Here is a 27,582-nt window from a genome sequence, read left to right on the forward strand (position 1 = left end):
ATGCAAAAAATACTTTTGTTTTCTGTGGAATTATGTAAGTATTTCTGCTTTTACCTAATGTTTAGAACTAGTGTATATAATACTTAGAAATCGTGGAGATAAAGGAGACTAATAAGGACTTTCTTCTGCCAATATAGAATACTTCTAGTCTTAGAAGGTAGAATAAATCTCTAAATGGAAGACAGTTCATACTTCTGTTAATAAAGCTTAAGTGACTTATTTACTAATGGAAAATTCCATGTAACTTATATCATTTATATAGTAGTTGTGTATGTGTTTGTGTGTGTGTTTACTGTCAAAGAAAGCTCTGCCTTGGATATTCTTTCACATCTCCAGGGTTTATGTTGATAGCTCAGAAATGGAAGGAATTGGGACATAAATGTTTTGAAGAATAAATGAATATTATTAGTGAAGCTTATGTAAGGATTCACTGAAGCCTCTGTCAGGTCACAGAGTGCTGGAACCCAGTTTTTAAAGAAGGTAGAATACGGCTATACTGGTTGAAACAGAGGAGTCCTTCTTGCTTGGTCCACTGGTGCTCTTCCCCACCCTGAATTTAATACCCAGTTTGAAAGTCAATAGATGCTAAAATTCATAAGCTTTAGGTTAGTAGGAAAGCTGTACAAGCCATATAATCTACTAAATCCTTAATAAAGTTTGTCTTCCCTGTAAAGACTTATTCTGAATAGCTAATTTAGATTTGAGAAAAATACAGGCCTAATTTCAGAAGTGGTAGTTTTTTAAAAAAATCTAAAACTCTCTTTGTACTCCCATTTTTTCTAAATGCTTTCTTCCTTATTTCTACATTATTACATTCACACTTCTGCAGTGAATATGCCCCTCCCAACAGAAGGCTAGCCTTTATGCTAGCAGATACATCACTGTGCTTTGTGGTGCTCTTTAGTTTATCTTAATGAAGTGGTAGCCTAAACATCCAAGGTGTTTAGAATTAAAAGGGGCCATAGAGATTATATTGTTTTTATTTTCAACCCTTTGCTCATATTTCTATCAGCTGTTAGCCCCAAACCCAGAGATCTAAGCATATAAACACAGAAGCAATGAAGCAATAGAACTGTCCAGTTGATTTTGAAACATCACGTATTGAAGGTGTTTGTGCCAGGCACTGTGCTTGGTACTGAGAAATATGATGACTGAAAAGAGAAGTTTTCTCCCCTTCTGACATTGGTTTTTCAGACTAGAGGCATGTACAAAACTGTTAGGTGTCATTTTGGGGGGGCTCCAAAGAGATCTGGTACCATAGTCCTTTATGTCTCAACACAGAAAAGAGTTTAGCAAGAGGCAAAGTGAGAGATAAGTGATTTATTAGAATAGGGCACTGTGAGGTTTACAAGTGGACAGGTGAGAAAGGCTGCATCCCAGAACTTACTGGGGCTACAGTTTTATAATCAGAGTAAAAGTGGGGAAGGGAGAAGAACTTCTTTGACCTTCTTGAGTAGACAGACATTATGCTTCCATCGTCAGCTCCTCTTCCAGGTTGAACAGGGGAGTTTTCTTGTCCCTACATGATCAAACTAGATCTACAAGCTTACTGTTTTTTTATGTGTGCAGAGAGTATGTCCTAGGGACCATCAGCTTACTAAGCTCACTGGGCAGGGTGTGAGTCTCACACCGCCATTGTTTTACTATTTGGGGGGCATGTCTCATGCTTCTGTTACATGGTTTTGTGGTTAAGCAAACCTGCTCTGTTGAGTAAATCATAAAGGGGTCTCCCCCCTTCTTTTTTTCTATTTACAACTCCCTAGTGGGACTAACTGTTTAATCACCTGCATGTCCCTTTACTCTGTCCCTATTTCCCTCCTCCAGTTGTTTAACCTTTTGTGCTTAAAAGTGGGTAAAGGGCAATCGATCATTAGCTACTTCTGGATGAGATGAGACGTAGGTCAGCCTAGTGAAGGGATAGTATCTGGCTGTGCCTTCTCTGTTGGGAGAACTGTAAGTCAATGTCATTCTGGTTAGCATCATCCTTTTTAGTTACCCCTCTTAGATGTTAAGCGTTGGAGGATGAATCTACAAAAAGATTGAAAAGAAATACAGCAATAAGCATTAGAAAAGTCATTAAATTCTTAATTAAATTACATGGTGGATTTTAACATGAGAAGAAAACTTTTCAATAGCTAACTATTGCTCTGGTGAAAGCTTCTGTATTTATGGAAATGGCTGCTCCAACCAAGGCTATTATCCCAGGGGAAACACACCCAAGGGTGAGGCGAGACCTCCTTTGTACTCTAGGTTAACCAAGGGGGTAATTTTCGGTCTAGCTATTACCTATAGCTATGTAAGTTATCACTAAGTGCCCCTATGGTTCTGCCTCCAAGAGGAATTTCTGATAAAAATCAAGAAATGCGCTTTTTTCAGTGTCTGATCTAAATCTGGCAGATAAGTTGGGGAATTTTTCTGAGGACCCTGAACATTTCACACAGGAGTTCACCTGGTTAATCAGATCTTTTGATTTCACCAGGGGGAATTTACAGATTTTTATCTCACTGCTACACCCCTGAGAAAGAACAGCATATGATACTGGTAGCCAGAATCCATGCTGACGAAATGACAGCCCAAGCCCAAGAAGGCCATTCAGTACACCAGGTGGGGAACAAAGCTGTCCCCAAGACAGATCCACGATGAAATCACTAAATTTACTGATAGGGATAGATGGGATCATATGATTCTTTTTAATAAGGTATAAAAAAGTTACAGTGAAGCCTGCTAATTAGGAAAAAAGTGGAAGAAGTACAATGGGGACCAGATGCAAATTCTGCCCTTTTTCAAAGGAGATTAGTGAAAGCTTTTAAAAAATGTACAAATGTGGATCCCCCTTTCCCAAGGAACAGGCCCTTTTGGCTATGCATTTCATACCCAGTCTGCCCCAGACATCAGACACAAAATTTAAAAAACAATTGCTGGTCCTCAGACCCCTATGAGCAATTTGGTCCAACTGGTTTATTTGGTTTTTCAATGACAGAGATCTGACCAAAAAGGTGGAATGCACCCAGAGAGATAAACAAAAGGCCCAAAAGGTGACAATGGCTTTGTCCACTTAGGACAACCAAAGGGAGACCAGGCTTTCTGTGCTAGTCTGGCCATGGTGGGCCACAAGGCCCATGGGTACCCAGACAAAATCATTGTGCCCTGGGTGGACAGAAGGGACATGGGAGGAAAGATTGTAATCGATGGGCCCTTTGCAAGCAGCCAGGGCTTTGGAGGGGCTTCCCTGGTGACTCAGATGATAAAGAATCCGCCTGCAGTGCAGGAGACCCAGGTTTGATCCCTGGGTCGGGAAGATTCCCTGGAGAAGGAAATGGCTACCCACTCCCAATATTCTTGCCTAGAGAATTCCATGGACAGGAGCCTGGTGGGCTGCAGTCCATGGGGCCTCAAAGACTAGATAACGACTGAGTGACCAAAAGGGCATTGTAAGAGGAAATGCCTCAGATGCAGAGAGTGATGGGGGTCCCTCAGCCTTCGATGCTTTCACAGTCAAAACGCCACTGGGGTCCAAGTCCACAAGTGGCTTTGCCTAGAGATGCCATCTATATAACTAACACTAAAAAACAGTTCTGTCCCTCGAGGGGCAGGGAAGCCATTTTCATCACCAAAGGATATTAACAAAAAATAAAGAGATTAAATCTATACTGAGAAGACCCTCAAATATAAAACATACTAGGCCTAACTAAAACAGATTGAGGCCTTAAGTGATCCTCTTCCAGATTTGGAAACTGCATGGGGTAAAATGGTTTGAATCTTCAAAATCATGGTCATTTCTTTTAATGATTTTCTAATGCTTACTGCTGTATTTCTCTTAATTTAAATTTTTTGTAGACTCATCCTCCAATACTTAACATCCAAGAGGGCTAAAAGGATGGTGCTAACCAGAATGACAATAACTTGCAGTTCTCCCAATAGAGAATGGACATTGAGCCAAGTTTTTACTCCTCCTCCAGGCAGGCCTACGTCCCTTCTCACCTGGAAGTAACCACCTTTCAATCATTGCCCTTTACCCGCTTTTAAGCATAAAAGGGTAAACACCTGGAGGAGGGCGTGATAGGGACAGAGTAAAGAGACATGGTCTTCCCAGATGGCTCAGTGGTAAAGAATCAACCTGTCAAGCAGGAGATGTGGGTTTGATCCTTGAATTGGGAAGATCTGGAGAAGGAAATGGCAACCCACTCTAGTATTCTTGCCTGGAAAATCCCATGGACAGAGGAGCCTGGTGGGATGCAGTCCATGGAGTTGCAGAAGAGTTGGAAATGACTTAGAAACTAAAGAACAATAGGTGATGAAAATTAACCCCACCAGGGGGTTGTAAATAGAAAAAATGTGGGAGGTCCCTGCAAGTTAATGATTATGCAATGGAGCAGGTTTGCTTAGCAACAAAACCATGCAACAAAAGCATGAGACATGCCCCAAATAATAAACTAGTGGTGGTATGAGACCCACATCCTGCCCCCTGAACCCAGTAAGTTAACAATCCCTAGGACATGGTCTCTGCACACATGAACAATAACTTGCAGACCTAGTCTGACCATGTAGGGGCAAGAAAATTCCCCAGTTCAACCTGGAGGAGGGGCTGGTGATGTCTACTCAAGAAAGTCAAAGAAGTTCTCCTCCCCACTTTTCCTCTGATTATAAAACGGTAGCCCAGCAAGTTTTCCTGGTGTGAAATTTCCCACCCACTTGTAAACCTTACAAGTATCCTATTCTAATAAATCATTTCCTATCTATCACTTTGTGTGCACAGTTGTGTTACGCTCTGCGACTCCCTAGACTAGTCTGCCAGGCTCCTCTGTCCACGGGATTCTCCAGGCAAGAATACTGGAGTGGGGTGCTATTTCTTACTCCAGGGGATCTTCCTGACCCAGGGATTGAACTGGAGTCCCTTGTGTCTTCTGCATTGGCAGGTGGATTCTTTACCACTGGGCCACCTGTGAAGTCCCACATCTATCACTTTCAGTTGTGTCCGACTCTGCGACCCTATAGACCTCAGCATGCTAGGCTACACTGTCCATCACCAACTTCGGGAGCTTGCTCAAACTCCTGTCCATCCAGTTGGATGGTGATACCATCCAACCATCTCATCTGTCGTCTCCTTCTCCTCCTGCCTTCAGTCTTTCCCAGCATCAGGGTCTTTTCCAGTGAGTCAGTTCTTTGATTCAGGTGGCCAAAGTATTGGAGTTTCAGCTTCAGCATCAGTCCTTCCAGTGAATATTCAGGACTGATTTCCTTTAGAATTGACTAGTTTGATTTTGCAGTCCAAGGGACTCTCAAGAGTCTTCTCCAACACTTTGCCTCTTGCTAAATTCTTTTCTGCACTGAGACATAAAGGACTATGGTACTGCAGCTCTTCAGAGCCCCTGACAGGACACCTAACAGCTTCATCTAAATGCAGGGATTCCACCAGCACTACTTGGCATTAAGATTCCGTCTTAATACAAAATGATCCTGAATCTGGGCAGCAGAACTCCGAGGCCTTCCAGGGGACAGACATCCCACCCCACATCCCCTGCCTCCTGTTTGTAGAAAAGCTTTAGCCTTCTAGGCCTTCCCCAAGTTTCAAAGAGCAAATTCAGAGAAGTGAGAACACTTAGAAACAAAACAAGTGAGATAAAATAACAGTTTAAGCAAGTCAAGGACCCTTAGATCCTACTCAAAGGCTATAGATAAATATTCTGAGCCATATCCTCCAGTTGTTTTATAGATAGTAACCCCACCACCAGTGGGAAGACATTGAATGCTCATGAAAGCACATAGACCCCAGACCGTTTGGAACAGTAAGGTTGATATTGCCTCCTGAAATAACACCTGGTTAACTCACCACTAATCCGCAATCAGAAAATGATTGAATCAGAAAAATGGCTACAAGCTGATCAGGTGCCTGTGGCCTTGCTTTCTCACCTTGCTTTTGAAAACACCTCACTGAGAGCTATCAGGGAATTCTGGTCATTTGAGCCTGCTTTCCTTGCTTAGCACCTTGCAATAAAGTGTATTTTCCTTTATCGTAATCAGATGTCAGTCAATTGGCTTTGCTGTGGGTCGGGTACAGCAGAGCCGATCATGGTGGTGTTGAGAGGGGGTTTTCAGCATCTCTGTTCCAATGTATTTATCACATAACTTCCTGTGAACAGGTTTTTAAGCAGTAAGACCCAACGATTTGATCGGGTTGTCTCTGCCTGAGGTGCAATTTCCTCACCGACCTCCAGCTAAAAAATTCTGTACCTAGGAATGCCTTCTGCCCGCAGGGAAAGTGGGGGTCGTGGTAGGGGTTGGGGTATGAGCGGCGCGGGCGCAAGTGGCTCTGAAGTATACAAGGAAGACTCGATGGAAATGCCAAGGACAGAGGCAGCATCCGCAATAATGCCTCAGTTGATAGGATTTATGGGAACTCAATACTTGTTGATCACCCCATTCCCCCCTGAATTTGGCTTCTGGAAAAACAGAGGAAACAAAAAAGTGGAATGAAGGGACGGCGAAACACTGGCTCCAGTCGGACCCCGCCTTTAGTCCCAAAGTGGGAGAGTGGGGAGGTCGAGGGGGTGGGGCGCGGGGAGCGACACTGGCTAGCGCCTGCGCCCTGGCGCCCACCTGCTTCGGAAGCCCTGGGATCCACTTTCTGACTCCGTGAGAACGGCTGGATTAAACGTTTTTATTCCTCATGCAACTGAAAGTGTGTTAGGATTTAAAACACATCCGATCCCCGAGATACTGTTTCTTAGCCGTCTCCGTCGTCCGCCGGCACCGCCGAAGGCAGCCGCCATTGAGGGTTGCCAAGGCGCGGGGTCCTGGGTTTCCATGACAACACGAAGGCGTCCCGGGAAAGGCGTGGCGACAAGATGTCTGGCGGGAAACACAATTTACGGGTACGGGTTGCAAGTGTCCGTTTCCCATCACTTCTGACGGCAGAAACGAGGTCGAGCTCTGCCCGACCTCGAGTCGGTGAAGCTGCGAGCGCGAGGGCGGCCTGTGGGGAAGCCGGGATCCAGCCGACTCGCCTCGAGCCAGGGGCGCCCTTAGGTGGTGCCGGTGGTCGGAGGGGTGGGTCCAGGGTGTCATTCCCGGCCTGGCCCCAGGTATTTTAGTTGCATCAGATATCTTGGGAGAGCCCAGAAATCTCCCCAAAGAAAACCCAAGGTAGATGAATTGTAAACTCCAAATTTAACATGAACACTAAACGGGTATCCCTCCCTCCCTTCCCTTCTATGTCTCTCTTTTTTCCCTGCAGGTTTGTGTTGCAGCTCTGCCAAACCCAAGTACTGTATGCCGGTAATATGTTTGTAGATTAGCTTTCCGGAGGGTTATTTCAGCTAATTACAGAGAGTGCTAGGCATTGCTTATAATGTCACTCCCGAAAACACCCTCCACGTCAACACCTGAGGGCAAAAACTTGAAAATCTCTGCATCCAAGGAAGAGACAGGTAACGTTCGTCAAGGCATAAGTAATCATGACCATAATCAGAAATCACAACCATTCACTTTTTTCCTTAATCTGAGATTTCAGATACTTTAATTAATTTTGTTTTGCCAATATACTTGTTTAAATAAAATCAAAAGCCTTGCCTTTTATAATATTTTGCAGTCCTACTCGGCGTAAGGATTGTAATTTTTTTTTTTTTCGAATGCTGATGAGTTTTATATTGTTCTAAATTCAACCTATTTTAAGTACCAGTGGTGGTTTGAAACAGTACTTTCTGGGGTTTTGGGGGTTTTTTTGTTTGTTTGTTAAGGAACTAGTTTGTATCAGGTTTTAGTAATTACTCTGAATGAAGGTACTTATATAAGATTTTCATTCATATATAGATGTGCAGATCTGTTCTAGAATAAGAATCTGCCAGACTCATTTCTCCCCTTGTTATGTTAAAGCCTCCTCCAGCTCACCTACATCTTGTTTTTAGGAGAGACTCTGCTAAAATCTACTTACCTTTTTTTTTTTTTTCTTATTTCTTCTGATATTCTGACTCCATCCCAAACTCGCAAGAGATAAAGATTTGGTAATATGAACTTCAGGTGTTTTGATGCTCATTAAAGCATGATACATCCTTACAAAAATTAAAATAAACCATGCTATGTGAGAAACATAGATTAGTGGAGAGTTCTTTAAGGAGAGTGACAGCCCAGCCCTCCTTGACTAACTACATAGGAGACTTTTCCTATATTAGGTGTTCACCTTCTCTTTATATCATCTGCCCTCATTGAACTCTGCAGAACACTCTTTGTACTGAGTGTTACCTTACTAATTTGGTCAGATTATTCTACTCCTTTTTTTGTTTGTTTTTGAGCAAGCTCTGGGAGTTGGTGATGGACAGGGAAGCCTGGCATGCTGCAGTTCATGGGCTTGCAAAGAGTTGGACGCTACTGGGCGACTGCACTGAACTGATTCTACTCTTTTCATTTCTAACAATCGCAATTCTACTGTTAAATCCAACTCAAATCCCTTCCACTCTGTAAATGTTCTAATTGAATTTTCACCTTTGAACTTAGAAAAAATTACTAAGTAATTTGACAGTTTTGAAGAGATTTCTTTTGTGATTTCCATATCAAAGGGTAAATAGACATTCCCATCATCTTTATGCTGTCCCAGTTAACTGATCAAGTTAAGTGAGTTGTTTTCAGTTTTGAATTTGGAGTAATGGAGGTTTATCATTGTACATGAGTTTTTTAACTCATGTCTGATGTGAGTGTAACAGAGCAGAAGGAGGGCAGCCCTTAGCAGCCAGCCATTACTGTGCCTCATTACCCCACACCCTGTTACTAGGCAACAGGTCTTGCTCAGCCGTTGCTTGGTGCCTTAGTGCGCCCTGCTTGCACGCAACCAACTTGCAACCAATGAAGGGTTGTCAGTTGTCCTTCTCAGCCATTGGTCAACGCCGAAGTGGCCCACTGATAACTGTCAAGGAGGGATCATTGGGGAAGTGATTCAATCAAGGATCAGTGGTGTGGTGGTCATCAGGTGGAGAGTGAGGTAAGAGACAGATACAAGTCTTCTCCTGGAGGCTCTCCAGCTTACCCAGTTTTGGGCGTGGGTGAGCTGGAGGGTCCAGGGAACAGCCTGTGGGGCTCCAAAGCCCTCATTAAGGCCCTCCACTAGCCTCGGGCCAGGCCTGGAGGCAGCAGTGAAATTCTCCCTTCCCTGTCTCTGTGACCTAAGAGCAGTGGCTGTCTGCCTGGGTCGCAATCTGTGAGACCTGGTCTCCCCAACTTGGGCGGCCTGAGGAAGTGGAGGGCCGGCTGGGTTGGATGCCTGGCTCCCTCATGGATGACAGCTGGGCAGGGTGTGGGAACCTGGCCCTGAGGGAGCTGCCAACTGAGCTCTGTCTCCTCTTGGCCGGGACCGGGACCTTGGAGGGTGAAAGTTATACCTTGGAACCTTGCTGTTTCTTGTCAGGACAGAGAATACCATTCATCTGGTAGAGATTTACAGGAACATCACTACCTGACCATGACCGGACCTCAAGAACAAAGAATCTGACACTGAGAAGTCTGCAACAACTAACCACGCCCATCCCTCCCCTTTTGCTTTTAAAGGGACTTGTTTAAAAAAATAAATAAAGGGACTTGTTGAAAGCTTTCGGTAACTTTGGGATTCTTAGGGTATGAGACACCCATCTCCTCATGTGAATCTGTAATAAACCTTTCTCTTTTCCAAACATTAACGTTTAATATTGATGGGCCTCCCTGTGCATAGGACACAGGGATTTGTGATTTCGGTAACATGAGTAGGGCAAACAGTATGAGTTGTTTTTTTCCTTGACTAGATGATTCAGTGTTTTAAATATTGTTGCTGTTCTTGACAACCAGAAGCAATAGTTCTCTCTGTCAGCAACATATATATAGGATTGATGAGACAGCCTGGAAATCTCTAACTGACTAAAACAAAAAAACTACAGTAAGCTTTTCTTTCCCATTATTTTCTTAGGACTTCCTGAACTAAAGGAGAAAAAAATTTTGGTGGATCGGTCACAACCCCTTCCTACCTCCCTTCAAAATGAGTTCATCCCTGAGGAAGTTCTGCTTTCTCTGACCAATGTGGCCAATGCTGGTCCTTGTCCTGAAAACTTACTGCCTCCTAAGAAAATTAAAACTCCAAAGGTGTGTGTGTGTGTATGTGTGTGTATAAAGTACTTAGGAACATTTATCTTGACATCCAGTTCATTAAGTATTTATTTAATATGTTTTATATTCCAGATTGTCTTAAGGATATTTTAAAATTAATTTCCTAGATTGAAAGCTAAAATATTTTGCATGAATACTTTCAGGGAAATACTTGAATATATCCATTAACCTGTTTCTGTGTGATTTACCTAAATGATCGTTACTACTCTTAGTCTTGATGTTTTTCTTTTTTAAAAAAAATTTATTTATTTGGCTGACTCGGTCTTGGTTGCTGCACATGGGTTTTCTCTAGTTGCAGAGAGCGGGGCCTGTTCTCTCCTTGCAGCACGCAGGCTTCTCATTGCAGTGGCCCCTCGGTCACAGCCAAGCGCACGCTCTAGGGTGCCCAGGCTTCACTGGCTGCTGCGTGTGGGCTTGTTAGCTGTGGTTCCTGGACTCTCGAGCACTGGACTCAGTAGTTGTGGAGCCCGGACTTGGTTGCTCCGAGGCTTGTGGTATCTTCCCCAGCCTGGGAAGTCCTTGTGCCCTGCATTCAAGTCAGGTTCTTAACCGCTGTACCACCAGGGAAGCCCGGAGTCTTGATATTTTTCTTTCACTATTAAGTTGTTCTAGTTTCAATAATAATTCTTCTTGTTATCCAATAAGAATTATACTTTTTCTAAACAGTATCCAAATGCCTTTAATGTACTCAAAAACTGATTAAGAATAGATTTCATTTGACTAGAGCGCCCTCTGCTGTGTATTCATGGTTGTTTTTTTCTCCCCAGGGTACTCTGCCTCGCTCTGTTGACCACGTCTGGCATAACCCTGTCCGAAGAAATAAGTTCAAATACCTGATTGACCATCCAGTTTCCCTAACGGGAGCTGGAAGGTAAAGAAGGAAGATAGTGGGGTAGATGCAGATGAACAGAGTCATTATCTCATTTTGTATGATTTCCTTGGGAGGAGCAGAACTGGAAAAATCACCGACTCATAGTTTTAAAGCTTAAAGTATCTTTAATGAACCAGCATACAATCTGAAGAGGGCATGGGTCTACCTTTTGTGTATGATTATTATCAGTAGGATGGCAATGGAAGCTGGCTCTTGTGACGTTTCACTCGTTTAAGTTGGCTTTGGTGTGCCTTTGTGTACTTGTCCCCTTACTCTCCTATACCTTATTGTACCCTAGCAGGAGGGACAGTATCAGGCAGAACGTCTTTAGGGCCTCTTTTATTTGCATTTCTGAGAAAAGCTAGGTAACAGGTTTATGACATGCAAAAACTTGAAAAATAAGTGCTTATTAGCCCCTGGTTTTCCTCAGAGCAAACCCTAAACCTTTACACGTGTGTGTGCTCAGTTGCTCAGTCATGTCTGACTCTTTGCAACCCCATGGACTGTAGTGCATCAGGCTCCTCTGTCCATGGAGTTTTGCAGGCAAGAGTCCTGGAGTGGGTTCCATTTCCTACTCCAGGGGATCTTCCAGATCCAGGGATCAAACCCAGGTCTCTTGCGCCTCCTGCATTGGCAGGCAAATTCTCTACCACGGCACCACCATCAGGGAAGTGATCAAATCAGCGAGTTATATTTGTTGTTTTTGTATCATTCCTAAAAATATCCAAAGTGTCAATATTTTCCCTGTGAAGATTGTGATCTAATTTTCTGTGTGTGGTTCATTTATCAATTTACTCCCTCCAAAAAAAAAACAAAACAACTTACTCCTGCCGTGCTCCTTATTGGAATACCACTTAATAGTGAATTTACAGTTACTAATACTTGGGTAGATTATTTGGTTTTTCTGAGTTCAGTTTCTTATTTGTAAAAAGGGAATAATAGACTCACTCTATTTTGTGTACCTCTCAGGGATATAGAAAGCACAAATGAGATAATGAATGTAAAGTGAAAGTGAAGTCGCTCAGTCGTGTCTGACTCTTTGCGACCCCATGGACTGTAGCCTACCAGGCTCCTCTGTCCATGGGATTTTCCAGGCAGTAGTACTGGAGTGGATTGCCATTTCTTTCTCAAGGGGATCTTCCCGACCTAGGGATTGAACCTGGGTCTCCCTCATTGTAGACAGACGCTTTACAGTCTGAGCCACCAGGGAAGTCCTCATATATTTCTTTGAGCCCCTTTTCTGGGTGGGGAGGCAAGAATACTGGAGTGGGTTGCCATTCCCTTCTCCAGGAGATCTTCCTGACCCAGGGATTGAACCCGGGTCTCCCACATTGTAGGCAGACGCTTTACCGTGTGAGCCACCAGGGAAGTCAATGAATGTAAGAGCACTTGTATAACTGTACACTGCTCTTACTGCTGTGTAAATATAAGGTGTTATTCCTCAGTTATGTCTCAGTGCTAGAAAAAGTGGCAGAAATTTAGGCTATGGACTTCTGTGTTCTGGGGCTCTGGTGTCATAAGTATTGGTACTTTATCTTATGCCAGTGGACCATGACTTTAATTATTAACATTTACTAATTAGTAGTTATGAGATATTTGAAGTACTTTGAAAAATTATTAGCTCTGAGTGCAGCAATAATCTGACATTAAAATGTTAATGTCAAATGACATCTAAGTAGGAATTTTTTAAAATGTGAAGATCTGTAGTATGGCAAGACAGGATAGTGCCTCTCTGAAATGTCCTCACTGGAGTCCTGGACCCTGTGGATACATACCTTACGTGGCAAAGGTTATCCTGATTTGGCATTGGCAAGAGGCAAGAGGAGGGTGACGATAAAATCAATGTGTTAGTGACAGATATTGAGGACAAAGGATGGGACAGAATCAATTATGGATGCTGAGATTTTTGATGAGCAGAGTGGTGGTGCTACTGACAGAATTAGGGATTACAGAAGCATGACAAGTTAGAATGGGGGGAGAATTACTTAGTCGTATCTAGAAGTTCAGAGAAGGCAATGGCACCCCACTCCAGTACTTTTGCCTGGAAAATCCCATGGACGGAGGAGCCTGGTTGGCTGCAGTCCATGGGGTCGCTAGAGTCGGACACAACTGAGCGACTTCCCTTTCACTTTTCATTTTCATGCGTTGGAGAAGGACATGGCAACCCACTCCAGTGTTCTTGCCTGGAGAATCCCAGAGATGGGGGAGCCTGGTGGGCTACCGTCTATGGGGTCGCACAGAGTCCGACACGACTGAAGCGACTTAGCAGCAGCATCTAGAAGTAACAAGTATGATAAGGTGAGATTTGATAGCATAGCCAAGGGAGAAAGTGTAGGGAAAGCGCAGAGGAATGAGGCTAGGATGTTGTGGAACATTTCCATTTGGTAGGCAGGAGGTCACAGAGATGTCCAAGAAGGAGTGGGTGGGACGAGGGAACCAAGGGAGTCCAGTCATACAGAGGGCAGGGGAGAGGAGAGTATTTTTAGAAAGTGAGGTGATCAACCCTGGAAAATACCCGAGAAGAACAGTGGAAGATGAGAACTGGTGACCTAACTGTAGAAAGTCATCCTCAGCTTTCTGGAGAATGATTTTAGCAGAGAGATGGGAATGAAATCAGAATTGCAGGGAAATTTTAAGAAGTCTAATGTTGAGCAGAAAGTGCAAGGTAGATCAAGGTAACTTAATGACAATGCACAGTCAAGGGAAGATTTTAGAAGCAGAAATGACCTGAGTTATAGACCGGAGGGAATATTCCAAGAGAAAAGGAAACACACAGAAATTATAATTGATGGAATGAGATCCCCAAGGATGTGGGCAAAGATGAAATGAAGGACTGAAGTGGAGGAAATAATCCTGGGGAATAGAATACATCTTAACCTGAGGTTGAAGGAAAGGAGAAAGAAGTTTGAGGTGGAGAAGAGGACACATGTGGGGGAAAACCCTAATGCCTCAGCCTTCTAAGTAAAGTAGGAGGTAAGGAGACCAGTTTTGTGTCCCTTTTTACCCACTAGAAGGATGTGTGTGGGCATTACCCACTTTTATCCAGTAGCCAAACAAAAAACTTACTTTGTAAATTTTTATTTTTTAATCTTAGGGATATTTCTTTTCTGTATGATGTTAAATATGTTAAAGGAGAGACGAGGGAGAGTGTGGTTTGTCCCCCACGAACGGACCATGCTCTGCAGTCACGTGATGGTATCATTGTTCCTCATAAGGTAAATAAAGTATTTGACAAATAACTTCCTCTCCCTCTCTCTACTTAAAAAAATCCTCACACTATAAAGCCATGTGAAACTCTAATGGCCTGCATTGTTTTTCTAATTTTTTCATGGCACTTTCTAATTTTTTCTAGAAAAGGGAATTTACTGGGAGAAGATCAAATGTATCTTAAGCAGTTTTCCAAATTACAATTATTTAATCTTGAAAATACAGTATAGGAGCCTAGATTTTTTTTTTTTTTAAGAAACCCACAGTTTAAAGTTGTAGAGTACTTGAGAGTAACACAACATCATAAATCAGCTAGATTTCAATTTAAGAAAACGCAGGAAAAAAAAAAGTTGTAGAATTCTTATTTTTGGCAGGTTGCTAAGGTAAATCTGAAATAACTCTTGAATTTTCAATCAAAGAAAGTCAATAGATTTCTTTGTTATCTAATACTAAAACCAAGATTGTTCTTTAATTCATGGTTAATTTTTTAACCCGTTTTCTGCTAAAAGTTTATTATTCCTTGCCATGACCCATATTACTAAGTGTTATTTCTCTAATCAAAATCTCTTAATAAATAGTATCCTTTGGGGATAGGAATTAGGATTTATATGACTTGTCTAATGTTTTTATTCTTGTTCTTTCTTTTTAAGCCAAAGAAACTAACAGATACATTGATTCCTGAAGAATTTCATATTGTGTCAAATACGGGAGTTTCAGGTTTAGAGTGTTTTGATGAGTGAGTACTGGGGTATATGCTGAATATCTGACAAGTTGAGCTGTTCCCTGCTTCCCAGACATAGAGGAACCTGAGGAATTCACTCACGTTCCTAGGCAGTTGTTTGGTCGCTGAGTTGTGTCTTACTCTTTTGTGACCCCGTGGACTGTAGCCTTCCAGGCTCTTCTGTCCATGGGATTTCCCAGGCAAGAATACTGGAGTGGGCTGCCATTTCCTTCTCCAAGGGATCTTCTCAACCCTGGGATCGAACCTGTGTCTCCTGCATTTGGCAGGCAGATTCTCTACCACTGAACCACCAGGGAAGCCTTTTTCTAGTCAATATCTACAATGAAATGAGTAAATGTTTGGCTTACCATGCTAATAAAATTTAGGGACGGTATCAAAAACTAATGAAAAATGTCTTACTTAAAAGAGTTTGAAGCAACAAGAATTTACTGTATGGTGCAGGGACCTGTGTGATTATAAAATATTCAATATCCTGTAATATCTTCAATATCTTGTAATAACCTATAAAGGAAAATATTCTGAAAAAAAAATATATATATATAACTGAGTCACTTTGCTGTGCACCTAAAAGTAACATAATATTGTAAATCAGTTATATTTCAGTTTTTAAAAATTTGAGACTTTCCTGATTAGATTGTTCTCTGTCTTTTTCCTCTTGTTTAATTTTGAATGAAAAAAATTAGATCTTTGTTCTGAATGCTTGGTTCTTCTTTAGAAATGGTTTTGAGCAATGACAAAGGAAAGTAGCCCTCTAAGTTGAAACCTCATAATGCACGCTCTAGGGCTTAACTCCAGACTTCAAACTAGTCATTTCCAGTTTTCTTTGATTCCTGCTTTATAAGGTTGAAAATGGCTTTATTTTCCGAAACAATACTTGAATGTTTCATAATCTGAAATTTGAAAAACTAAAACTTTGGACTAGTTTTTATAGTAAAATATCCAGAAGCTGTCATTCATTTCACCTTATCCAATACATATGTTATATGGCATTTCCTTATAGTGGTGGGCTTCAGAACAGTACTTTGCCAAGGGGAACTAAATGCAACTCATTTTGGGGGGTGACTTTTAATTTTTTATGTAATTTTAAAGTTATAAAAATGTTACAAAAATAAGGCAAGGAGTACATGACATGTACTCTCTCCTGACTCACTGAGTAATTAATTACGTTTTGCCTCATTTGCTTTAATACACACACACACACACACACACACACACACACACACACACTCTCTTAAACTATTCAAGAGTAAGTTGGAGGCCCTCATGACCTTTTGCCACTGAATACTTCAGTGTGTGTTTCCTTACAAAGCACTAGTTATAGATCCTGTTGATGACTTTTTTAGCTCCATCATTCTTGTATGTACTAGCTGCTGTTTTACAATATAGACTCATAGATTTCTCCCTTTTTTTGGTGAGTCATATTTCTTTGCTATCATTGATGTTCACGTTTTTCCTGATTTTGCTAATGCCAGCTCCTTTGAGCTGGCTCTTGTGTTCTTTAGGCGTGTGCCCATCACTCTTTGAATGTTCTCTTATTCTCAGGCTCAGTGAGATTTTCAGGTTCGTCTTGGATTTCCCAACTCCAGCTCTGAAATGAGCTACGAGTCACTTCTTTGAGAAGTACTGTTTTCCTTTTCGTGGAGAAGAGTTCTCAGGAACCAAGATCTGGGTGCTAGGCGTGCTCATTGCTGCCAGGGTACCATTGCTTCTAGTCCCTCTCACACACTCACCTTTGAAACTATTTTGAGCCTTTATAGTCCCTGAATATTTTTTATGAATCTAAATTCTGAAAATGGACCTTATTAACCAACTGTGTTCCAGTAGGGGGCAGAAACAAAGTAAATGTTTTTCAACTGGAGGAAGAAAAAAGATACATAAATAGTAATAAATTTGAAGAATTGCCGTGTGGTTCTCGTTGTGATACCCACTTAGGTACAGGCACGTACTTCCAGGCGACAAATGTATGTGTTGGGCATCAGGAAAACTGGGTTTGGTTTCATCTCTAGTTCTTATTAATTTTGTAACCTGTTTAGTCACTTAACTTTGTTGACTTTGGTATTCTTAGAACATTCTTCCACCTTTGATAGTCATTTTTTTTTTTAATGAATCAAAGGTCATTTTTTTTTTAATGAATCAAAGAAATTTTTGTATTGTGATATATTGGAAAATGTGATTAATGCTCTTTTACTTAAATGTTTTAAATCTAAGTATCATTATATCTGTGTCTGTAGATGTCTAAGGCCATTAATGATCTTGTGTGTAAAACAATGGACCTTTCTGATTGTCCCCAAGCTTCTCAATTCTGTGAGATCTTAAGTTTTTCATGTTTTGTTATGTGATAAATAGGCCAAACGGTTTTCTAACAATAGCATTTATTTATTGCAGCAAATATACTACTCTCCTCACAGACAGTGAAAATAGGCTATTGCTCTTCCCATCCATGTAAGTATAGTTTATTTTGAGAATGTTTCTAAGAAAGAATAACTATATTTTTTCCTTTTTATTGGTAGTTTATTACACAAAAATAATCAAATTATCGTAGAAACCCAAGACAATGATTACCTACATTTCTATCATTTAATCAGTGCTTTCTTTGTCCAACTGCATATTGATTCTTTACATATTTATAATAACATCAAAGTGCTAGAAAACACTTTTTTAAAAATTACCATTTTAAATGTTTTTTTTTTGTTCCTGTTTTTAAATTTTATTATGGGAAGAATATTTAATATGAGATCTACCCTCTTAATAAAATTGTAAGGGTGAAATACAGTGTTGTTAATTATAGGCACAGTGTTATACAGCAAAGCTCTAGAACCTTGCATTATTGAAATATTACGGCCTTGATTAGCAACTTCTCATTTCCTTCTCCCCACAGCCCTTGCATACCGCTGTTAAACTCTCTGATTCTATGGGTTTGTCCATTTTAGGTACCTCACGTAAATGGAATCAAGCAGTGCTTGTTCTTCTGTGACTGGCTTATTTCACTTAGCATGATATCCTCTTGGTACATTCATGTTGTTGCAGAGTACAGTATTTTTTTTTTAAGGCTGAATAATATTCCTGCGTGTGTGTGTATACTTCTTCTTCATTCATTCATTGATGGACGTTTAGGCTGTTTCCACTTCTTGACTATTGTGAATAGAGCTTCAATGAACATGGAGTGCTAATCTCTCTCCGAGATCCTTTTTTTGGGGGTGGGGGGCCCTGCTTTGCAGCAGGCAGGATCTGAGTTCCTTGACTGGGAATCAGACCTGTGCCCCATGCAGTGGAACTGTGGATTCACTGGACCACCAGGAAGTCCCTCTCTTTGAGATCTTGGTTTCAAGTCTTTTAAGTGGGATTACTGAATATATATAAAATACCTTTATATTCTACATTTAACTATTAGTATTTCTCTGTTTTGCTGTAGGCTTTTTTTTCTTACCTATCTTTGTGTATCTATCTATCCTATCTATCATTTTCTTTTTGATTGTGAAGTATCTGGTATTAACACCTTGTTCGGTTCAGTCACTCAGTCATGTCTGACTCTTTGCGACCTCATGAATCACAGCACGCCAGGCCTCCCTGTCCATCACCAACTCCCGGAATTCACTCAGACTCATGTCCATCGAGTCAGTGATGCCATCCAGCCATCTCATCCTCTGTCATCCCCTTCTCCTCCTGCCCCCAATCCTTCCCAGCATCAGAGTCTTTTCCAATGAGTCAACTCTTCGCATGAGGTGGCCAAAGTACTGGAGTTTCAGCTTTAGCATCATTCCTTCCAAAGAAACCCTAGGGCTGATCTCCTTCAGAATGGACTGGTTGGATCTCCTTGCAGTCCAAGGGATGCTCAAGAGTCTTCTCCAACACCACAGTTCAAAAGCATCAATTCTTTGGCGCTCAGCCTTCTTCACAGTCCAACTCTCACATCCATACATGACTACTGGAAAAAACCATAGCCTTGACTAGACGGACCTTTGTTGGCAAAGTAATGTCTCTGCTTTTGAATATTCTGTCTAGGTTGGTCATAACTTTCCTTCCAAGGAGTAAGCGTCTTTTAATTTCATGGCTGCAGTCACCATCTGCAGTGATTTTGGAGCCCAGAAAAATAAAGTCTGTCACTGTTTCCACTGTTTCCCCATCTATTTCCCATGAAGTGATGGGACCGGATGCCATGATCTTAGTTTTCTGAATGTTGAGCTTTAAGCCAACTTTTTCACTCTCCACTTTCACTTTCATCAACAGGCTTTTTAGTTCCTCTTCACTTTCTGCCATAAGCGTGGTGTCATCTGCATATCTGAGGTTATTGATATTTCTCCCAGCAATCTTGATTCCAGCTTGTGCTTCTTCCAGTCCAGCGTTTCTCATGATGTACTCTGCATATAAATTAAATAAGCAGGGTGACAATATACAGCCTTGACGTACTCCTTTTCCTATTTGGAACCAGTCTGTTGTTCCATGTCCAGTTCTAACTGTTGCTTCCTGACCTGCATATAGGTTTCTCAAGAAGCAGGTCAGGTGGTCTGGTATTCCCATCTCTTGAAGAATTGTCCACAGTTTATTGTGATCCACACAGTCAAAGGCTTTGGCATAGTCAATAAAGCAGAAATAGATGTTTTTCTGGAACTCTCTTGCTTTTTCCGTGATCCAGAGGATGTTGCCAATTTGATCTCTGGTTCCTCTGCCTTTTCTAAAACCAGCTTGAACATCAGGAAGTTCACGGTTCACGTATTGCTGAAGCCTGGCTTGGAGAATTTTGAGCATTACTTTACTAGCATGTGAGATGAATACAATTGTGCGGTAGTTTGAGCATTCTTTGGCATTGCCTTTCTTTGGGATTGGAATGGAAACTGACCTTTTCCAGTCCTGTGGCCACTGCTGAGTTTTCCAAATTTGCTGGCATATTGAGTGCAGCACTTTCACAGCATCATCTTTCAGGATTTGAAATAGCTCTGCTGGAATTCCATCACCTCCACTAGCTTTGTTCGTAGTGATGCTTTCTAAGGCCCACTTGACTTCACATTCCAGCATGTCTGGCTCTAGGTCAGTGATCACACCATCGTGATTATCTGGGTTGTGAAGATCTTTTTTGTGCAGTTTTTCTGTGTATTCTTGCCACCTCTTCTTAATATCTTCTGCTTCTGTTAGATCCATACCATTTCTGTCCTTTATCGAGCCCATCTTTGCATGAAATGTTCCCTTGGTATCTCTAATTTTCTTGAAGAGATCTCTAATCTTTCACATTCTGTTGTTTTCCTCTATTTCTTTGCATTGATCACCGAGGAAGGCTTTCTTATCTCTTCTTGCTATTCTTTGGAACTCTGCATTCAGATGCTTATATCTTTCCTTTTCTCCTTTACTTTTTTCTTCTCTTCTTTTCACAGCTATTTGTAAGGCCTCCCCAGACAGCCATTTTGCTTTTTTGCATTTCTTTTCCATGAGGATGGTCTTGATCCCTGTCTCCTGTACAGTCACGAACCTCAGTCCATAGTTCATCAGGCACTCTATCTATCAGATCTAGTCCCTTAAATCTATTTCTCACTTTCACTGTATAATCATAAGGGATTTGATTTAGGTCATACCTGAATGGTCTAGTGGTTTTCCCTACTTTCTTCAATTTAAGTCTGAATTTGATAATAAGGAGTTCATGATCTGAGCCACCGTCAGTTCCCGGTCTTGTTTTTGCTGACTGTATAGAGTTTCTCCATCTTTGGCTGCAAAGAATATAATCAGTCTGATTTCAGTGTTGACCATCTGGTGATGTCCATGTGTAGAGCCTTCTCTTGTGTTGTTGGAAGAGGGTGTTTGTTATGACCAGTGCATTTTCTTGGCAAAACTCTATTAGTCTTTGCCCTGCTTCATTCCATATTCCAAGGCCAAATTTGCCTGTTACTCCAGGTGTTTCTTGACTTGCTACTTTTGCATTCCAGTCCCCTATAATGAAAAGGACATCTTTTTTGGGTGTTAGTTCTAAAAGGTCTTGTAGGTCTTCATAGAACTGTTCAACTTCTAGCCAGTATTAACACCTTGTGAAGGTGAAGGTGAAGTCGCTGAGTCGTGTCCGACTCTTTGCAACCCCGTGGACTGTAGCCTACCAGGCTTCTCCATCCATGGGATTCTCCAGGCACGAATACTGGAGTACATTACCATTTCCTTCTCCAGGGGATCTTCCCAACCCAGGGATCGAACCTAGGTCTCCCGCATTGGAGGCACCTATCCTATCTATCATTTTCTTTTTGATTGTGAAGTATCTGGTATTAACACCTTGTTAGCCAGTATTAACAACTTGTAGCCAATAGTAACAGCATGATGTTTATCACTCCACATTTTTCTGTGTTATAGACTTACACAGTAGGTATATAAAATTTTTTTTTGAGGGAGGAGAACAGAACATTATTTTCTTTTATGAAAAAGAGGATCATACTATTTGTATTTTTTTGGTTTTTGTTTTTTTGTTTTGTTTTTGTATTTTGCTTTACTGTATTATTGATATCCCACAAGATTAGTACATACAGGTATAATGCTTTAAAATGCCATTAATATTCCATAGTATGTACATTTTCTTCATACATATTATGTTCCTTTTGCCTTTTGAGCATGACCTTTTGTAACATTCATTATATAAATCTGCCCTCTTAATCTTTTAGGAAACCTAATAAAAGAATAGAAGTAGTCCAACTGAATGATGTGATGGACACTATGCTAGAGAGGGCTGGTGTGGAAAATCAGGAATATACAGGGCCAACCAAGGTAATTGCAAACATCAGTGAAAACTAGTGATTAAGAGCATTTGCTCTGGAGGTGAAATGCCTGGACTGGAATCCTGACCGTGCCATTAATTAGCTGGTGACCTTGGGCAAGTCATTTAATGTATTTGTGCCTTGATTTCCTCATCTGTAAATTTCAGATAATACTATTTACCTCATAAGGTTGTTGTGGAGATTAAATGACATAATGAATGTAAAGAGCTTAGGACAATGCTTGACATGTGGCAAACACTGTATAATTTTTTACTATTGTTATTGCATTTAAACGAATATAAGGCACCACTGATTATAAAACTCTTTTTTTATGTTCCATTAAAAAACACTGCCAATTAAACCATGCTTTCTTACCACTTGTACTTTTTATTTTGCACCTAATGAAAGAGCTTTTTCAGTCTTACATAGATATAGATTTTTTTTCTTTATGGGGCTATTTCTCTTTTGTTTTGTAAAGTTTTATTTTTATAGAATTTGAAATTTATAGACAAGTTCAGTATAAGGTACTCCTATGTAATCTTCACCCAGATTCATTAATGGTTTACATTGTGCCCTGTTTGCTGTATCATTCTCTTTCTCTTTCTGTATACATCCTCTATGTGTATGGGTTTTTTCCTGAACCATTTTAGAGTAAGCTGGCAACTTCATGCATCTTTATCACCAAACATTTTAGGGTATGTTGCCTATGAATAAGGACATTCTCTTATATATCTGTAATATAGTTATCAAAATCAGGAAATTTAATGTTGGTATGATAATGTTATCTAATACAGTTCGTATTCAAGTTTCAAATTTTACTAACTGTACCTGTAATGGCTTTTATAGCTATTTCCCCCTCTATTTCAGAATCCCGGGTCACACAGTACTTTTAGTTGTCATGTTCCTGAAACTGTTCTTTGGTTTTCTTAACTTTGATATCTACAGAATGTTCCTCAATTTTGGTTTGTCTGATGTGTAATTATTCAATTCAGGCTTTGTATTTTTGGCAGGTATAACATAGTAGTAATATTGGGACTTTCTCAGTGCATCATATAAAGAGGTACATGATTAGACACTTTATTAATGTATCATTTTTATATATATAAAGAAAAATGTAAGTGAATAAATTAGGTATTTCAAAAACTTACACTAGAACTTCAGAGTGCTTACCCCCTAAGATGTCTTTTACTGGAAAGACTATAATAAATACTGATTGTCTTATTAATCTTTTGCCAGATGCACAAACTGCTTCATATACTGAAGAAGGAACAGACCATTTATAACACAGTATTTCATGAACTGATTCGACAAGTCAGTGTGGACTGTGCAGATAGAGGAGAACTACTGTCCAAAATCAGGTTCGAGTTGTTACTGGAGTATCCCAGTTTCCTCCTGAATTTTGTATAGTAAAAGTATATTATCTGAGAACTTCTTTAAGTTGATTTCTGTTGGGATGTTTGACACCTTCTTCTTTTAGGATTGGGAGTGAAATGCTATGTGAAAAAGTAGAAAAAGAGATTCTGAAGACAGACCAGTCTGGTTTTAAATCATCATCTAGATATATCACCTTGGTAAAAATCTATATCTTAGTTTTCTTATCTATAAATGAAGATAATAGCTATGTGAAAATTTTCATTTGTCTTTTTGTTCACTTGTAAATGATATTTACTGAGTGTCGACTATGCGTCAGGCATTAAGATGCTTCATAGAATTGTGAGGTTTAAATGAGAGCACAGAAGTAAGTAGGTGCTCAATACAAATGATTATTATAGATTATGGTTATAAATACTATTAGTACTATAATTCTTCTTCTTATGACTATGGTACTTTCCAAAAGCTGAAAGGAATAGTAGAATACTGGGTTCTGATTACATATCTGCAGCTTACTTGCCCTGGAACCATGGGCAAATGATTAGATCTCTCTGATTATCTGTATCTCCTGAATGGAAATTAACAGTATACATTTGCCCTATTTGTCCACTGTCTGATTTGTGGAAACAGAGTTTGCCTCTCTGACAGTACTCATTAACTAGAAGCAAAGCCATTAATAGGAGACTGATCAAGATTAGAATACTAAGGAGTAAGTTGTTGGAACACCACCAAGAGCTGCAGAATGCCAAATCAGAATGAGGATAGGGACAAATGAAGGCTGAGTTGTCACTCTAAGAACAAAGTCAGGAAGGACGGATGAGGAATCAATTGGAGAGGAACTAGATGACTGTGTATCCAAAGTTTCTTTAGTGAGAAATTGATGTGAGTGGAACTCTTCCAGCTGATTTTAGGAGTTAGCTTTTACAGGCCAAAATAGGGTGGGGCCCTGTTCCAGGAAGTCTAGACAGAAGGAGATAGGGAAATCAAAGCCAGAATTCTTTAACAAAAATTGAGTCAGACACTAGGGAGACAAAAATACTAACTTCAAAGTGCCAGCAATGGGATCAGAATAGGGCTTGAAATGGGCTTCCCTGGTGGCTCAGAGGGTAAAGAATCCTGCAGTGTGGGAGACCTGGGTTCAATCCCTGGATTGGGACAATCCCCTGGAGAAGGGAATGGCAACCCGCTCCAGTATTCTTGCCGGGAGAATCCCCATGGACAGAGGAGCAACAGACCATGGGGTTGCAAAGAGTCGGACACGCTCAGCAACTAAACACAGCACACAGGGCTTCAAAGCTAAGAATTTAGAATAGGGTAGAGTTGGAGTTAAGAATACAAAGTAGGTGGGGATAAACAATGAGGTTTCGGGATGATTGCTGGAAACATTCATGATGTGTTTGAGGAATAGTGAAACACTTTGTCGGTTCAGCGTCATCTAATGTCCGCTATTTTGTTGTGGTAGGAGTTTTTTTTGAAGAGCTAGGGCTCACCTTCAATGAGGAAGACATCTGTTGTCTTCAGGCTGGTATCTTACAGAGTCCTCCCTGTTTCACAAGATTTTGGGAGGATCCAGTAGATATTGCCAGCAAATGGTAACACTTGGAATGCCCCAGAAATACTCTGTTTCAGCCCCTAGCTGTTTGCTTGTCCGTTTGTTTGTCGCTAGTTTTCTGCTTTTGTCTTTCTGATCAGCTTGTGTGTGTGTCTTTTCATGCAACTCAGGCCTGTTGCTGTAGCAGGAGGGTTTCATATGAAACAGAGGTTCATAATAGCTGTTTTTTATAAGGGGAAGAATAACTGACAGATTGGTTATAAGCTGAGTAAGACTCATAGAAATAGGGCTACCACAATAATTATTTTTGGTTGACATTATGTTTATCTTTGCATGCAGGCACCTGACTTTTTTTCCCATTGTTATTTTTTCCAGTATTTTATGGGAATTTTCAAGTATACACATAAAAATGGAAAGAATTTTACTGTGAGCACACATACATCTAGATTCTGCCATTAATATACTTTTCTTGCTTTATCGCTTATCTGTCCATCTAGCCATCCTGGCACTTATCCACCAATTTTGTGTACTTAAAAGTAAAAGGCAGACATCAGTGTATTTCCCTTAGATACTTCAGCATGTATATCATGAATCAGTTCATTATCCATTTGCCATTTTGTTTCTTCTGAGTCTCATTCATGATGGTTTAATTGCATAAGTGTTTTCCAATCTTTGCTTGCTTAATTTGGCTAATCTTAACCATGAAATCCTTAGGGTGTAAATGATGGATGCTTCCTGAAGAGATGATTTGCATTTTTTCTCTTCTGGAATCCTAGCTTCCTCCTACTCCCAGGTTGCCTGCTTTGAAGAAAGCCCAAGGCTTGGTCTCTGGGACCCAACATTAGCACTTGTACTGGACTACCTCTAATCTTGCATTTTCCTAGTGAATAATTTTTACTGGTTACACTTCCCACTCCATTGTTAGCTTACTGTATTTAGTTTGTTGCTGTTGTGTTTTTTTTTTTTCCTATTTCTAGAGGCTTGTGTTTCTTTCTGCGAGTGAAGTAATACTTCAGAAAGTATGCTTTATCATGGATATAATTGTGTGTGTGTTTTGTAAATAATTTAATTTAATTGGAGGATAATTACTTTACAATATTGTGGTGGCATCTGCCGTACATCAGCGTGAATCAGCCATAGGCACACATGTAACCCCTCCCTCCTGAACCCTCCTCCCCCTCCCTCCTCACCCCATCACTCCAGGTAGTCTCAGAGCACGGCTTTGGGTTCCTTGTGTCATACATCAAACTCTCACTGGCTGTCTGTTTTACATATGGTAATGTATATGTTTCAGTGCTAGTCTCTCAAATCATCCCATCCTCTCCTTCTGCTGCTGCTGCTGCTGCTGCTAAGTCGCTTCAGTCGTGTCCGACTCTGTGAGACCCCATAGACCGCAGCCCACCAGGCTCCTCCATCCATGGGATTTTCCAGCCAAGAGTACTGGAGTGGGGTGCCATTGCCTTCTCCGCTCCTTATCTTACCATGTCCAAAAGTCTGTTCTTTATGTCTGCATCTCCTTTTCTGCCCTGCACGTAGGATTGTTGGTACTGTCTTTGAGATTCCATATGTATACGTTAATATATGATATTTGTCTTTCTCATTCTAACTTACTTCATTCTGTATAATAGGCTCTAGGTTCACCCTGTAGTTGTGTTTTAATGGAAAAGTCCTTCAGAGTGTGTTGTTCCTATATTGCCATGAGGGAAAATCCTAAAGAAAGTGTTTTAAAAATTGATGCTTCCCAATGAATGAGTTGCACACTGAGCTGATGAACTCCCTGTCACTTTAAGTGTGTAAGCAAGGGGTGGATAATTCTTTTTGTCAGGGGGTGAGAGATTCAACTAAATGATTATTCCAACTCAAAGATATTATAATCCTGGGGTCTCAGAGTTTAGAATATAATACCTAGATCACTTTTAAAATAAATGAAGACTTCTCAGTTATGGTATTCATAGTTTATCATCTAGAATCATTTCCAAATATTTTGTTTGATGTTGTTCAGAAGCAAGAGAAATTACTTACTGTACTTAGGGACTTACAGTTGGTGTCCTATAACATTTTGGTCAATTTGAGAAAAGTTGTTTTATTCATGAATTTAATTTATAAAAGTCCCACTGTATTCAAGATACTGTCAGATGTAAATGAATAAATATGTAAGACATAATTTTTATCCTCATAGAGTTTCTAAATTAGAAGAAGAAATAAAAGAAGTCGTTATTTTGTTTTACATCTCAGACATTATGTTCCAAATAACTATGACTCTGGTTAAAATTCTCCTTAGTTCATTCACTCAGCATTCAAAATTCATTCAGGAGCATGGCAAGAATTCACAGCCCAGGTCTTTTTCTAGCTTGTTCTTCACACATAGCTTTTATGAGTGTCTATTCACTATTTCTTTCCTTAAAATTATTTTTCTCTCTCACATATTTTCTGGCTCCTTTTCCTTTCTGCCTGATGTCTTGTTTTCCTTTTTCTCATGCAGAGAGCGGTATGTACAAATGCTTGACCAAATTGCCCGGCAGATGATTGACTTCTACAAAGACATGGTAACTCAGCGAGTGATGGACCAGCGCATTTTAGAAGAATTGTACAATTTTAAGAATGTTATTGAGGAACTGACCAGGTAACAACTGTGCTTATCAAAGCTTTGTCTCTAAAGAGAGTAAAAGATACCCAGGGAAAGTAGAATGATTAAAGGACTGTCTTACTCTCATTTCATTTTTTGCAAGAGAACAGAAAGGCCTAGATAGAGATGTAGAGACATGGGTTACAAAGGTTAACACAAAACTAGGGCTCTGTGTGTATGTATTTGATAGGGAAAAGACTCTTGTTCTTCCTTCCAAAATAGAGGTGCTTATCTTAATCTGGTTTACAGAGCAGTGCCATGATTATGGATATTAAGGTTCAAATCCCGAAGAGAATAAGCAGTATGTATAATAGCTATCACATTTTGTGATCGGCTAACCTTGTGGCAAGATTAGTGGCAGGAGTGAAG

The 27,582-nt window shown here is 40.5% G+C and overlaps 1 protein-coding gene across 7 annotated transcripts in view; it reads left to right on the forward strand.

Annotated features, from left to right (window-relative positions):
* Window positions 1-5,956: 5,956 nt before the first annotated feature.
* The window catches only part of AXDND1 (axonemal dynein light chain domain containing 1), an 81,449-nt gene continuing 59,823 nt past the window's right edge, over window positions 5,957-27,582 (forward strand). For 3 of the 7 annotated variants that reach the window (XM_055582809.1, XM_055582814.1, XM_055582816.1), the window contains exons 1-10: window positions 6,884-7,082; window positions 7,235-7,427; window positions 9,926-10,098; window positions 10,890-10,993; window positions 14,088-14,208; window positions 14,851-14,936; window positions 17,328-17,384; window positions 21,572-21,674; window positions 22,901-23,022; window positions 27,070-27,210. In XM_055582809.1, coding sequence (XP_055438784.1) covers window positions 7,349-7,427; window positions 9,926-10,098; window positions 10,890-10,993; window positions 14,088-14,208; window positions 14,851-14,936; window positions 17,328-17,384; window positions 21,572-21,674; window positions 22,901-23,022; window positions 27,070-27,210 — 986 coding nt within the window. In that variant the 5' untranslated portion in view covers window positions 6,884-7,082; window positions 7,235-7,348. The other 4 variants (XM_055582811.1, XM_055582810.1, XM_055582812.1 and 1 more) reach the window with 4 other exon arrangements.

The sequence above is a fragment of the Bubalus kerabau genome, chromosome 5 (assembly GCF_029407905.1).
Source record: "Bubalus kerabau isolate K-KA32 ecotype Philippines breed swamp buffalo chromosome 5, PCC_UOA_SB_1v2, whole genome shotgun sequence".
NCBI lineage: Eukaryota > Metazoa > Chordata > Mammalia > Artiodactyla > Bovidae > Bubalus > Bubalus kerabau.